This window comes from Macrotis lagotis, chromosome 1 (genome assembly GCF_037893015.1).
Source record: "Macrotis lagotis isolate mMagLag1 chromosome 1, bilby.v1.9.chrom.fasta, whole genome shotgun sequence".
NCBI classification, from domain to species: Eukaryota; Metazoa; Chordata; class Mammalia; order Peramelemorphia; family Peramelidae; genus Macrotis; species Macrotis lagotis.
Window position 1 is genome coordinate 864,318,180 of NC_133658.1, and position 15,323 is coordinate 864,333,502.

A 15,323-nucleotide genomic window follows, 5' to 3' on the forward strand; every position below is an offset into this window, starting at 1 on the left:
TGGCCTCAATGTCACCAAACAGGAAGCCAGAATCCAGAGGTCATAAGGACTTGGGCGTCAGTACCAAATTCACTTCTTTGCTGCAAAAGTCAGGGCAGTTGGGGCGACTAGGTGGCGCAGTGGATAGAGCACCGGCCCTGGAGTCAGGAGTACCTGAGTTCAAATCTGGCCTCAGACACTTAATAATTACCTATCTGTGTGGCCTTGGGCAAGCCACTTAACCCCATTTTCCTTGCAAAAAAAAACCTAAATAAATAAACAAACAAACGAACAAACAAATAAATAAATAAAAAGTCAGGGGAGTCACACAACTGGATCCAATCACAGAAACTCATGTAATTCTAAGAGATGAGAGGGAGCTTGGAACAGAGAGGAGACAGAGTGGGGAATGAACTCAGAACATCAGCATGTGAAGAGACTTCAGATCACAGAATATCAGGGGGTGAAGGAAGCTCAGAACATCAGTGCACAAAGACACTTTGGAACACAGAACATCAGAGGGTGAAGGAACCTCAGATCTTGAGAGGATGAAGACACTTTGGAACAAAACATCAGAAGGTAAAGAAGCTTTGAAACACAGAACATCAGAGGGTGAAGAAACTTTGGAACACAGAAGATCAGAGGGTGAAGAAGTTGGAAAATCACAGGGTAAAGGGACCTCAGAACACAGAACATCAGAATGGGGAGGAATTATAGAAACCATTCATTCACCAGGAATTTATACTCGCCTCCCATGAGTCCTATGGAAGGCACTATGGAAGATGGTATTGATAAAAAGAAAAAAATGAGAATCCCTGTCCTCAGGAACTTGGGAATCATTAGGTTAGATTTTCTGGGGACCCTGAGTCTCTGAACACCTGAAGGAAGCTGGGGCGGGGGGGAGAATCTGAGAAGGTGAAGGGGTAAGGAAGGAAAGCATTCCAAGAATGAGGAACAGCAAAGAAGTAAGAGGTATGATATTGTATAAAGGTAATAGCAGGTAGATGAGCTAGGCTAGGAGGCCCCAGTAGGTCAGTGAAAATAGTGCTGGGCCTGCTGTCAGAAGATCTGAGTTCATATCTGACCTCAGACACTTGCCAGCTGTATAACCCTGCACAAGTCACTTAACTCTGCTTGCCTTAATCCACTGGAAAAGGAAATGGCCATTCCAGTAGCTTTACCAAGAAAACTCCAAGGCCAGAATTGGTGTGCTATGACCCAGAAGTCTTAGGGCAACAGAGTCGGACACAACTGAACAACACAAACTAGTCCAATCCCTTCACTTTGGAGTGGAGGCAGTTGCAACCTAGTACAGCAGATGTAGTATATTCAATTTAGAGTTAGGAGAGCCAAGTTCAAGGTCTACCTCAGACATTTACTAGCTGTGTGTGCTATGACAAGTCATTTAAATTTCTTTGATTTGGTTTCCTCATTAATAAATTGAGAAAAATAACATTTGAAGTATTTACATCCCCAGGCTGTTATGAGGGAATTACTATGCAAACTTCAAATGCCTATATAAAGGTCATCACCTTTTTTGATGGGGAAACTGAGGCTGAGAGGTTTAGTACCACATAGCATATCACTTACATGCTCAGGCCCAGCAGCACTTTCCTCTGTTAACTACCCAGTTACACTGTAAATATGTTGCACATCCCCAGTTCCTGGCAGGCTGTCTCCCCCATTAGGATGTATGAGCTCTGAGGTAAGAACTGTTGTTGCCTTTCTTTGTATCTTTGGGGCTTGGCATGGTGGCTGGCAAACAGTAAGCATCTAATAAATGCTTCTGGATTGATTGATTGATCTCAGGTTCAGTGCTTTATTATTTCAACAACTTCCCCATCCCAAGACTTTGGCTTCTAGTTTTCCCTCCTCTGCAAGTTCCGTGGCATTCACATCTAATTTTACAAAATAAAATTAGCCACATCTTAGTTCCTTTGTTTTTTTATATAAAGGTATTTATTGCTCTTTGTCAAGACTGAAATCGTGGCATCTCAGTATGAGAAGGAACTTCAGACTAGACTGTAGAATGAGGAAGCATCCTCATGGCTAGGGGGTCAGACAGCCTGCCCCAAGACCCCACAAATGGAGTACTCAGGGCCAGCAGACAGCCTGCCTGCCTACTCCTGGACACCTGGCTCTCATTAGGAGCTTGAGTTTTCTCCTAAGGCACCCAACTTTACCTCTCAGAAAGTTCTACCTACTGCTGCTCTCTGGCCCACCATAGCTCTTCAGATATCTAAAGCCAGTTTTCATGTCCTCCTTCACCTAAGTCTTTTCTGCTGGAAGCTAAAAATCCCCAATTCCTTTAACTGAAAGACAAAGACACGGGTCACAATCCTTTGCCAACTGGTCACCATCAGCTACAGTTGCTTGAGCTTTTCAGGGTCCCTTCTAAAATGCTGTGCTCAGAACTGACATCTGAATTCATGTTTGCCTAGATCTATGCACAATCTCTAACCCTGACCTCTGACTCTGGCAGAAGGTTGGCATCTCTCAATAAAGATGCTGGAACAAAAAATGTGCACACCCTTTGACCCAGCAATACCACTACTAGGACTATATCCTGATGAGATGATAAAAAGGGTCAAAACATCACTTGTACAAAAATATTTATAGCAGCCCTGTTTGTGGTGGCAAAAAATTGGAAATTAAGTGAATGTCCTTTAATTGGGGAATGGCTTAACAAACTGTGGTATATGTATGTCATGGAACATTATTGTTCTATTAGAAACCAGGAGGGATGGGAATTCAGGGAGGCCTGGAAAGATTTGCATGAACTGATGCTGAGTGAGATGAGCAGAACCAGAAAAATACTGTACACCCTAACAGCAACATGGGGGTGATGATCAACCTTAATGAACTTGTTCATTCCATCAGTGCAACAATCAGGGACAATTTTGGGCTATCTGCAATGGAGAATATATTCTGTATCCAGATAAAGAGTCATGGAGTTTGAACAAAGACCAAAAACTATTACCGTCAAATTAGAAAAAAAAAAAAGTTATATTATTATGTAATTTTACTATCTCATACTTTATTTTCCTTCCTTAAGGATATGATTTCTCTGTCATCACATTCAAATGAAATCCACATATAACATGGAACCAATGTAAACACTAACAGAATGCCTTTTGTGAGGGGTGGGAAGCAAGAATGTGGGAAAAATTGTAAAACTCAAAATAAATAAAATCTTTCTTTAAAAAATAAAATAAAAAAATCTAAAAAAAAGGGAAAGGGGGCTGCTAGGTGGTGCAGTGGATAGATCACTGGCCTTGGAGTCAGGAGTACCTGAGTTCAAATCCGGCCTCAGACACTTAATAATTGCCTAGCTGTGTGGCCTTGGGCAAACCACTTAACCCCATTGCCTTGGGAAAAAAAATCTAAAAAAAATAAACAAATAAATAAATAAAATAAAGATCCTTCCAGCAGGGGCAGAAAGTTTGGGACTCAGGCAGCTACCTCCTTGACTGTGATGATGCAACGTGCTGCACCAAGAGGGTGGGGGAGGGGGAAATGGAGAAGATTGCTTCAGATGAGTCCCCAGTTAGGATGTGATGGCCAAAATTACATGATCCACTGTCAAGCAAAGCATCTGAAGTCAGGCCTTTTTTTCTTTCCTCCAGCTGGTATTTTCTTTCCAAAAATCACTTTGTATCTCTTTCACATACCTTCCCCCCCCAGAATTCCCTTGGCCTAAGGTCACATGAGTTTTTTAGGTTGTTACATACACCAAAGTTTCCTCTGGGCAAGGACCCAGCTTCTCCGAGCCTGTCCTGTCACTGCCCACATGGCAGTGTGGAGGAGGCCTTTCTCCCAGCAGGTGCTCTGACTGTGGTGTCCACCACTCTTGTGTCTAGAACAGCAATCTGTCTGTGGAAACTGGGCTCCTGGCTCCCACCTACTTCTTGTGGTCACCAAGACAAATTCTTCTTGCTCAACAATCCACAAAGAACACTTCCCTGACCTCTCCAAAAGTTTTGAACCTTTCTAAAGGAAGCATGCTTCACGTGGGGTCAAAAACCTATGGCCACATCCTATACTTCCTCCCATCTTTAGTCTGAATGACCGAGAAGTCTCCTAAGACCTAAGCTGTTATAAAACACTTCAGATCTTGAACTCCAGAAGTTACCTCTCCAACCTCACATATTAAGGCAGTCCGGAAACAACTGGAAGGTAATCCAAAAGAAGACAGAGCCCTCACCCACAACTGCTCAAACACACTGGGGCTTATATCTCAGGACTCACAGAAAGCTAAAGGATTCTGGACCCCTGGCATTCAGTGTCCCCCTCAAACAGACCACTGACAATTCTCTGGGTAATTATCCTTGTTGAGGGTGGAGCATATTTTTTTACTCAGCAGGCCATGAAAGGAAAGGATCTTTGAGCCACTGAACAGAGCCCAGGCCTGTGTGGTAGGGCCTGGTGGAGGTGGGGAGCCTAGAGAGACAGTATATGGCAGTACATTAAGGGAGGAAGGTAAGCTGAGGACTGGAGAGCAGACAATGATAACAAGAGGGAGGGGCTGGGCTGGGTTTGGGCAGTCAAAGGTACAGAGGAGGAGGGGCAGGAGGAAGAAAGGAAGGAAGGAAGAGCACAGTACTTAGTTCTTCACCTCCCTCCACCTAACTCTGCAGTTTACCACTGATGAGCCAAATGATTTCTTGAAATGAGATGCTGTGTGTGATGCCCTACCATTCCCAGGCCGCCAGGGCTCCCCAGAGGCAGCTGGGAGCTCACAAGTCCACTTCAAAGCCACTGTGATAGAGGAAGGAACCAATCACCTCCAGGAAGCCCTGGAGGTGACAAACACTGAGCAGGAAGGAGCCAGAGAAGGCTGAAGCAGAGCCAGTGGAGTTTAAAATGCCAGCAAAGTCTTCTGACAGCCCAGAGAAACTACACAAAGGCTTGGGTGGAAAGGAAACATCCAGAGCACAAACTGTATGCAAGGAGAGTCAGGCATACTGGCCTTCTGGGTTTCCATTCCTTCCCAGTATCATGAATATTAAACGTAGCAGTAGTCTTTATCAGTCACATAAGACTAAGTTTTGCAAGAGACTTTAAGTTTGGGGAGTAGAATCTTCTACTTCTTTCTCTACAATGATGCCAAACAGCTGCCCTGGATTCAGGACTTGGTCAACTCCTATTCTCCCCTACCACCTGGCTTCTGGTTGGGTAGGGGGCAGCTCAGGTTGGGACACAAAGGAAGGCAGGCCTCACCAATCTGTTTCTCCAGGGCGGCTGCCTCGCTGGGAGTAGCTCGGGGAAGGATCCCAGGGTCAGTGAAACTTGTCTGCAGCAGGCAGCTCATGACGAAGAAGAAAAGCATGCTCCCGATGATGGGGATGGCCAGGGTCAGGTGGCGGGCCAGAAAAGGACAGCTACAACAAAGAGAGAGATTGGTCAGATGGACCTAGCACCACCCAGAAGGCCAGAGACAGCATTCTGACCTCGAAAGAGGCTGGTCTTCTATTGAAAGACTTCACAGTCCAAACCAAGAGGCTTATCAAGGATCGTCTAAGATTTAGAGCAGGAAGGAATCTCAGAAATCATTTAATTCCAGTCTTGCACCTTTTCAAGTTAAAAAGCCTAGAAATGGGGACAGAACTCAAAAGGTTCTTTAGCCTTTAATGCTGAAGTTTTCCAAAAAATCCCAATTCTGGCCATTGTCTAGTTAGGCTCAGGGCCTATCCTTCAACTAAGAGTATCCCAAAAGAAGCACTTGGTATTCAAAGCTAATCATATTGGCATAGAGAGGTTGGACTACTTAACAACCTCCTGCCCCCATTCTTTCCTCCTCTATCATTTATCCTGCTGCTAGAATCTTTCTTATACACAGATCTGAACACATGACTCCTGTGCTACAAATTCCTCAGGAGCTCCCTATCGCCTATGGAACTGCCTATGCTGGATGGACTTCTGGGCCTGGAGTAAGGAAGATCCAAGTTCAAATTCTGTCTTAGACACCAACTTAGCTCTCAGACTTTGAACAAGTCATCAAACCTCTCAGCCTCAGTTTCCACATCAGCAAACTGGAGATAGTAATAGCCCCTCTTTCCCAGGGTTGTTGTGAGGTTCAAAGAAGATAATGTATAATGCACTTTGCAAACCATAAGGTACTCTCAAAATTTGAGCCATGACTGCAGTTCAAACTGCTAGATCTGGCACTCAAGGCTCTCCATAATCTGATCTAGCTGTGTTTCCTAGTTCTTCCTTCCATGGATTCTTACCCCACAGCCAAATAGGACAAGCCTCTGCCCTTCCTCCACATGTCTTTCATTTATGTGCCTTTGTGGTTTTGCTCACCTGAGTCCCTCTGCCTGAAACATCTTCCTCCTCTTCAACTGTTCACTTGCTACCCACCTCAAAGGCTGCCTCCACCAGAAAGCTTTCTCAGATGTACAAGTCAGTGATAGTCTTTCTCCTTTGGTTTCATACTGTACTGGTTAGTATAACTTTTTAATGAACTGCAGAGATGCGATATTATGTAATGTATTCTGAGTTTGCGTCCTGATCCTGTACAAGACTGTTAGCTCCATGAAGACAGGGACATCATCAAAGCTAAACTCTGAATTTCTTCCACAGTTGAGAACATAGAAGATTCTGTCCAGAGAAGGATCAAGGTACATGTTGTGTCCCTCAGTAAAAGGTGAGTTCCTTTGTTGGGGGAGATCCATTGAAATGGTCCAGCTATTCTGGAGAGTACCTTGAAACTAAACCCGAGTCATTAAAGTGGGTATACTCTTTTTTTTTTAAGGTTTTTGCAAGGCAATGGGGTTAAGTGGCTTGCCCAAGGTCACACAGCTAGGTAATTGTTAAGTGTCTGAGGCCGGATTTGAACCCAGGTACTCCTGACTCCAAAGCCAGTGCTCTATCCACTGCACCACTTAGCTGCCCCTTGGGCATACTCTTTTACCCAACAATACTTGCTACTAGGTTATACCCCTAAAGAGATCAATGAAAAAAAAGGAGAAAGACCCACATATTCAAATATATTTCCATCAACTTTTTTTTTGGTAGTGACAAAGAATTGAAAATTGAGGGGAAAGCTATCAAATGAGGATGCCTGAACAAGTTATAGTATCTGATTGTGATGGTATGCTATTGTGCCATAAGAAATGATGAGCAGGATGGTTTCAGAAAAACCTGATAAGACTTACAGGAACTGATACAAAGTGAAGTGAGCAGAACCTGTAGAATATTGTATACAGTAACAGCAATATTGTAACAATAATCAACTGTAAAAGGTTTAGCTATTCTGATCAATATAATGTTGGTGATATTTCCTAAGGACTCATGATATAAAGTGTTACTCATCACCAAAGAAAGAATCAATGAAATCGGAGTAGAGCGAAGTATATTGCTCTTCACTTTATTTTTCTTGCTTTTCTGGTTGTTGTTTGCAACATAACTATTATGGAAATATGTTTTACATGACATCACGTGTAATGGGCATCATATTTCTAGTCTTCTCAATGCCTGTAGAGGAAAGTGAAGGAACTGAAAATAAAAATCTAAAAATAAATAAATATGCCCTAGAGTGTGTGTATGTGTGTGTGTGAGAGAGAGAGAGAGATAGTGAGAGAACAAATGTGTATGTGTGTCAAATAAATATATAAGTGTATCATTATAGTGGCAGGAAGCAGGCAGCTTGCTCTCTGGGCATATCCCCTAAGGTACCAACAATTATGATGGCATTGCTTACCCTGAGGGCCTGTTTTCCAGAGATAAGTCATCTGAGCAGGTCAGATTCTATTCTGGGACCTATTTTCTTTTTTTTCTTTTATTCTTTATTTATTTATTTATTTTTAAGCAAGGCAATGGGGTTAAGTGGCTTGTCCAAGGCCACACAGCTAGGCAATTATTAAATGTCTGAGGCTGGATTTGAACTCAGGTACTCCTGACTCCAGGGCCAGTGCTCTATCCACTGCACTACCTAGCTGCCCCAATGGGACCTGTTTTCATTGAGAGAAGTACAATCCCACAGTCATCTGGTATTGATGTCATTGCAAGAAGAAGGATGACTTGGATGTTCTCTTTCTCCAGGGAGTTAATTTATATAAACTAGCTATCTTGGGGGACTGAGTAAGCTTTGAAGCTGGGAAGAATCATTTATTCAAAGGACTATTGGCTTAGAGTCAGAAGGAACCTCAGAGCTCATTTTTATAAATAAGGAAAACACAGGCCTAGAAAGCAGAAATGGCTTGGCCAAGATCACACATGTAAGAAATGGCAGAATTAGGATCTGACCCCAGGTCCTCCAAATCCCAAATGCAGTCACCCAACCCTCTTCATTTTACATTTGAGAAAATCTATTTTGTTCATATAGCTTATTGGTGGCACAGGCGGGACTGAAATCTGGTCCCCCAACTCTGAGACATATTCTCTTTTCCTGTGATACCACTGACACTGGGAAATCATTCACCAATGCTGTTGACAATGACTATATGCTCATGACTCCTTTCAATGATCATATAATATGATGATTCTTTGAGTGTACCCTTGTTCTCACCATTGATATGAATGACCAACATTTTTCTGCAATAGCAACCTCCCCTGCTGGCTTAGCAATTCTTGATCCAGTCCTCAAACTCCCAAACCAAACTTTCATCTCACAATCAGGAAGCAAAGAAAACAAAAACCATAAGCTTTTCATATCCAAACTTCTTGGTCTCATTCTTGTCTGAGGCAAAGTAGGCATAAAATACTGATGTTTACCAACCCAAGGGAATTCCCTATCTAAATTGTCTGACCTAAATTCTATCTTCTAAAACCATGGGACTCTGCCACACCCAGGACCACTGATGACAGCCTATGCTCTAGAGGCATCTCCAAGGGATCTGAGAGAATGCTTTATCTTCTTCCTCCCCTGTCAGCAGGAAGTGGATGGAGTAGGTGGTCCAACCTGAAGGTACCTCTAAACTAAGTTCCCAACCTGCTTCAAAAGGAGCTAAAAAAAGAAACAGCTTGTCTCCCCACCTCCCCTTCTGCAGTCACTATAAGTGGGCATGTTGGGGGAAAAAATGAAATTATTATGAAATAGATCTGAGGATCCCACTTAGAACAGACAGGGCTCTTGCCACATTACATTCTCTTCTCACAATACCATGCGATTATCTTCCCCAAGCTTAGCAGGGAAAGGGAAAGGAAAAACACAGAAGGGAAACTACTTCATGTTAGGGAATAAGGAAGAAAGTAATTTCTCTCTCTCTCTCCTTTGCCCCAAGTGAAATTTGGAACTGGCTAATAAATGGTGCTGGAGAATATAATGGAGAGTAAAATGGAGAATGTCATGTCATGTATAGAGATAATGATGGAGTGTTGATGAGGACTCTTGATTTTGGAAAAGATATCAAAAGGAGGGAAGGAAGAAGGGAGAGGGAGAGGAGAGAAAAAAGGTAGCACTGATCCAGATAGGAGGTTAATATAGAAAAATAATCCTATGTCATGTAGTCTAACCCTTTAGGAAGATATTACCCTTAGTTTCCCTATCTATAAGCTGGATAATTACTGTAATAATACCCAGGTCAGCCTTATCCCACAAAGACATGGGGAGGTTAAAAAAAGATCCTGGGTACCCATAAGAACAACCACATAAAAGTACTGTGGGTTCTTTCCCAAGAAGATAACAGGAACTTGTCATTATTTGTAAATCAGGATGATCTAGGGAGATGCTTACATGAGACAAAAGAATTAGTACTGGGAAAACCAGAGAGGAGGTAAAAGAATACTGAGTAGGGAGACTGGGGAAGACTTTGGGGAGCAGGGAAAAGACTGATCATGGCTTAGGATATTCCAGGAGAAGACAAGAGGAGAGATGGTCAAGGAAGCCCAAGGGGACTGAAGGAAAAGGAAGAGGAAGAGGAATCTGGGAAATCTGTGAGAGATTAGAGAGACACAGAGATAACAAAGGAGTGATGGAGAGTTGGAAAGAAAGAGGATGAATTTCTTTTTGAGGGAAGGAAAGAATGGAGGATAACAAAGAGAAATAATTGAAAGGGAAAGTTTAATCAGAGATTGGAGATAATTAAAGGGGTCAGAGGTCAACACAAGTAAAAGAGGCAAATGGGATGGATGAAGATGAATAAAGGGACCAAGAGGGGGTTGGAGAAGATGGGGTTAAAAACAAGAGAAACTAAGAGTTGGATGTATCTAACCCCTATCTACATTTATTTTCACATATACAGCCTCCCCAAGAAGTGTTCATTGAGGGGTTTTTTGAGGTTCCAATGAGGGGCAAGAACCCCCCATCTCCTGAGGTGGCTCATTGCCTCCCTAGATAGCACTAATACTAAGACAGGGCTGCAGAGGGGGTGGCAGGAAAATAGGAACTGAACTGGTCAGAGAAGATTGGGGGAGGGGAAGGAAAGAAAGGAGATTGGGTCAAGGAGGGATCATCCCAAAAAGGCCAGAAGGGATAGGAGGGGGGTGGCTAGGTGGTGCAGTGGAGTCCAGAGAACATGAGTTCAATTTTAGTCTCAGACACTTGATAATGACCTAGCTGTGTGGCCTTGGGCAAGCCACTTAACCCCAGTGCCTTGCAAAAGCTTTAAAAAAAAAGGGATAGAAGATGGAAGGGATGGATGGAAGGAGGTGGGCCAAGGGGGCCGGGTAGAGTAGGGATGGAAGCTGACCCAAGGGAGTCAGAGAAAGTAGAGATAAAAGTAGATAAAAGCAAGGGAGCCAGGGGGCAGAGGGATAGGTGGAGATGACTTAGATAAAAGATGACCCAAGGGAACCCTAGGGAGAAGGAATGGAAAATGACCCAAGGGGGCAAGAGGGGTAGGGATGGAAGATGACCCAAAAGGGGCAATGAATCCAGAGATGGGTAATGATGATGGCAGGGGAGAAGGGGAGGGAAGAGGCAGCTGGAGTAGGTAGGAAAGGAGATGACCCAAGGAGGGCAGAAGGATAAAGGATGGAAGATGATCCAAAAGGGACAGTGAGCCCGGAGGTGGGTAAAGATGATGCTGGGGGCGAGGGGAGAGGTAGATGCGGTGAGGAGGAAAGGAGAAGACCCAAGGGGGCCAGGGATGGAGGAAGATGACCCGGGGGGCAAGGATAGGGATGTCAGGAAATGATCCAGAGAGAACAGTGAGCCCAGAGGTGGGTGGAAATGGTGCCAGGAAGGAGGAGGGAGGCGGCGGGGCAGGGCTGGCGGAGCTGCCAAGGGGCCCCGGGGTCATGCAGGACGCGGAGGCCCGGGCCGGGGGCGGGGCGGGCGGAGATGCGGGCCTCGGCCTCCAGGGCCTGGGGGTGCGGGGGACCCCTACTCACTCACTCGAAGATGAAGAAGAGCGTGGAGGTGGTGACGATGAGCACCACGGTGAGCGCGAAGACGCTGCCGTGGCCGGCCAGCATGAGGCGGCCGCCGCAGTAGAAGCGGTTGCGGCCCGGGAACACCTCCCATTTGCGGCTGGGCCGGCGGGCGGCGGCGGGGCCCGGGTCCGAGCTCTGCCTGCGGGGCGTCGGGGGCGGCCCCGAGCCGGGCTGGGGGGCGCTGGGCGGCGGCGGCGGGGCGGCCCCGGGGCGGATCTGCTGGTACTCGCACTCCTTCATGCGGCCGCGGCCTGGGCTTCGCCTCCGTCCCCCGGCGCCCCAGGGGCCGAGCCGGGCGGGCGGGCGGACGGACAGGGCGGCCGGGCCGGGACGGGCTGCGGCGGCGGCGCGCACGGCGCTCGCTCCGCGGCTCCGCAGCTTCTCGAGGTGCGCTCCGCCCCCTCGGCCGCCGGCGCCCGGCCTCCCGCCGCAGCGCCCCCTCAGTCCGGGCCCGGCATGGCGCCCTGCGGCCGCGACCAGAGGCCCCGCCCCCGGCCCGCCCCCGCCCGGCCCCGGCTTTAACCCCGCCCCCGGCCCGGCCCCGGCTTTAACCCCGCCCCCAGCGCCGGCCCCGCCCCCGCCCGCCCGCTCAGCTCCCAACCCGAAGCGTCCGGTGCGCTCGCCCCGCCCCCCGCCCCGCCCGGCCAGGCCGCTCGGGCCCGCTCTCCCCCCGCCCCCAGCCCAGACCCGGCTTTAACCCCCTCCCCAGGCCCCAGCCCGGCCCCAGCCCCTGCCCCGCCCCGCCTTCTCCCCCAGCCCTCGCTCAGCTCCACCCCCGCGGCCCAGGCCCCGCCCCCAAGCCGGATCCCGCTGTCGCCCGGGCCGGAGCTTTGCCCGCGCCGACCCCGGCCCCCGCCCCTCCGGGCCCTGCCCCGCCCCCAGCGGGCCCAGCCGCCGCCCAGCGCCGGCTCCGGCGGAGCGCGCCTGGCCCCGGCCTCACCCCGGCCCGGCCCCGCCTCACCCCGGCCCGGCCCCGCCTCACCCCGGCCCGGCCCCGCCTCACCCCGGCCCTAGGCCCCGCCTGGCCCTGTGGCTCTCCCCCGCCCCCAGCCCCCGCGGTGCCCAAGTTCTGCCCCAGCCCGGGCACTGGCTCCCTCCCCCGGGGCCCGCCGCCTCCCCCGGGGCCCCAGGCCTGGTCCCGTGCCCCGGGCTCCCCCGCAGGAGCTGCCCCAGGCTGCTCCCCTCGGGCCAGCTTCGCCCTCTCCCCGCTGGCCTCGCCAGGCGCCTGGCTTGTCTCCTGCACGAAGGGCCGCCGCTTCCACCGCAGTCCAGGCCTCTGTCGGCTCAGTTCACCTTCGTTCTGTGCCTTCCCCCCCAACCACACAGGCGCAGGGTGAGGGGGCTTCGGTGGCAGTTTTTGCAGACTCAGCAAGCAGAGGGCCCCGCGGGTAACAGGGGCTTGACAAGTGACTCCTTCCGAGGTTTCATCTCATGCCCATCACACTGGCAGTTTACAAGAGATTAAATATTGGAGCTATGGAAAAACCGGGAACACACTAGTGCCCTTTTGGTGAGGCTGCAAAGAGCTCCAACAGCTCTAGAAAACAATTTGGAAGAAGGCCAAAGAAGTGGCTAAACCGACTCTGTCCTTTGTCCCACGGGTGCCATCCCTTGTCACGCACCCCAAGAAGAGCCACTCAGAGCCATAAAGTCACGGCAGGTCTTGTAGTGGCAAAGTACTGAGAGGACTGCAGAATGGCCCAACAACATAAAGCACATGCCTGGAGTTTAATAATGACACGGCACTTTCCATGGCATCTCATTTGATCCTCACAACCCTAAGAGGGAGGGGCTCATGTTCTCACTTTACCAAGAAGGAAATGGAGAAAGAGTGACTTGCCCAGGGTCACACTGGTAACATCTTCAGTGATTGATATGCATTAGAAGATATAAACTGATAAAATTCAATGAAGTGAAACCAGAAGAACTCAAAGTGAAACCACAACACCATGAGACTGCAAGGAAAAACATCACTGAAAAACTCTGGGCTGCTGATCCATCAGTGTCTGACCTTGTCTCCAGAGGACTGACTGCCTCTAGAGCTGGCAGACCCTAGATGTGGAGTTAGACCTTCTCAGTTCTAAGTGTGTTGATTTGTTTTGCTTAATTTTGTGTGTGTGTGTGTGTACACATGGAAATCACTAGGGAAGTGACAGTGACATCAAAAATATGATCAGTAGAACAAATGTTTATCTGAATTGTGTCTACAAAGAAAGGCCAGCTATCACTTTGTTGAGTAGATCTCTGCTCAAGGGAGTGTGTTCTGTGAGATTCCTTCCAACTCTGAGAGTCTACGATTTATGGCCAGGCCACCAAGCTATCTCCTCCTGGACCCTGGTATGGAAGCCTGCCCTTTATGAGGGCAGTGTTCACATAAGGCCAAGCATCAGCTTGCTAGATGCCCTGGGATGCTTCTGACTAGGAAGGGCAATGTTCTGGAATTCCAATCCTTTCTTACCCACTGCTACAGTTCCTTCTCTCCAGCAGTGAAAAAAGGCTGGGTTCCCAGTCAGAGGACCTGGATTCAATACTAGCTCTTGCTGTGTGAACTTTGGCCCATAACTTCCCTCTCTGGACATGAATTTCCTCCTTTGTAAAATGGTGGTGGGTGGATTAGACAGTCTCTAAGGCTCCTTTCATTGATTAATCCTTCGAGCCTCCTTAACTATCATTTTGTGTCCAAATCACAGTTGGGGAATTTGATGGGTACATAAATTCTGAGTTACTACCCTATACAGGGGTGTCCTGACATATAAGCAGGTCTAAGAAATAGAAAAGGAAGGGTGTTTGTCTTTGTGTGTGTTTGTGCAAATTAATAAAGAAGGCTGAACATACAGAAAGAAATGTTAAATATCTCTTCCCAAAATCCATTCCCTGCCCATAAGAAACAAAAACGAAGTGTTATCCACCCAGAGGACAAGGAGAGTCTGGATCCTGCTTCAGTACAGCCCAGAAGGAAATGGCTTGTTTCTGCAACAGCTGAAGCCCAACCCAGCTGGGGCATTGTTAGGCTTTAGGGTAAACAGGCTGCTTCCTGTCTTGGGGCCCTTCAAGAAACTTTCCAAGCCTATTAAAGATGGCCATGGGATGGTAAGAAAGGACAGCAGCTGGCCATAAAACCAGCGCATCCTCAGGCCCCCTCAAGGTTAGAGACAAATAAGTCCCCCTTTTCAGCCCACCCTGGGGGGGGGGGCTGCACTTAGCCAGGGTTATATGCTATCTTTTGACTTTTTCTGTCCTAAAGAGAAGACCTAGACTAGAGCCAGCCCTGGCTCCCAGTTGAGAAGGCAGGATTTCTCAGGCAGATTGTGAGGGGTGGGGGTGGGGGTGGGGATGGTGAAGAATCCTTCTGTGTTAGCTAGGAGAACAGCCAGAGGCCTCTCTCCTGGGAAGGCACTCCTCTCATCCTGTGTGGTCCCAGTGTGGGCCCCTGCCACAGTGGGAGGTAAAGGGTGGGGGAGAAGGGGAGTTTAAAAGGTTTCCTGAACAAAGATTTCATCACTCCTATCAGAGCCGAAAAGCCAAGCAGACAGGAGTCCTGGGAGAAACAGCTGTTGGGGAGGAGAGCAAAGGGTCTCTGCCAACTGGAGAGACACTGGGGCAAAGGTGATCGTGCTGTGCCAAGGAGGGCACTCGGGCATCTTGGCAGGAGGCAGAGGGGTTGCCCCCGATCTGTGTGTACATTTTTCTCAAGCATTTGACTCCAAACCAAATTTTTTCTCTGTAGGGCTAATGTTAGGGAGATGGATGGGAAGTGCTCCTTGGCCAAGATGACCAGAAGCTCTGGGAGAAAGGGTGCTGGGGCTCAGCCAGGAGCTTCCCTGGGCTGATGGGCTCTTAGCCTTCAGCCATAGGCAGAGGGAATGGGTCAAAACTCTCATTCCTAGGGGAACGCTTGGCTGGTTCCCAAATGAGGCAAATCAACTCAAAAATAGAGAAAAATCAATGTGCATCCTCACAGTTCTATGATGACAGTTCACATTCATGCAATGCCTGAAGGCTTATACGGGTTTATCAGAGGTGGG

General features: G+C 48.2%; 1 protein-coding gene across 1 annotated transcript in view; it reads right to left on the reverse strand.

Annotated features, from left to right (window-relative positions):
• The window catches only part of ZDHHC18 (zDHHC palmitoyltransferase 18), a 34,075-nt gene extending 22,284 nt beyond the window's left edge, over positions 1-11,791 (reverse strand). The window contains exons 1-2 of the mRNA XM_074218009.1: positions 11,261-11,791; positions 5,200-5,360 (exon numbers count right to left, since the gene is read on the reverse strand). Coding sequence (XP_074074110.1) covers positions 5,200-5,360; positions 11,261-11,538 — 439 coding nt within the window. The 5' untranslated portion in view covers positions 11,539-11,791. The remainder of the gene's footprint in view (positions 1-5,199; positions 5,361-11,260) is intronic.
• Positions 11,792-15,323: the final 3,532 nt, after the last annotated feature.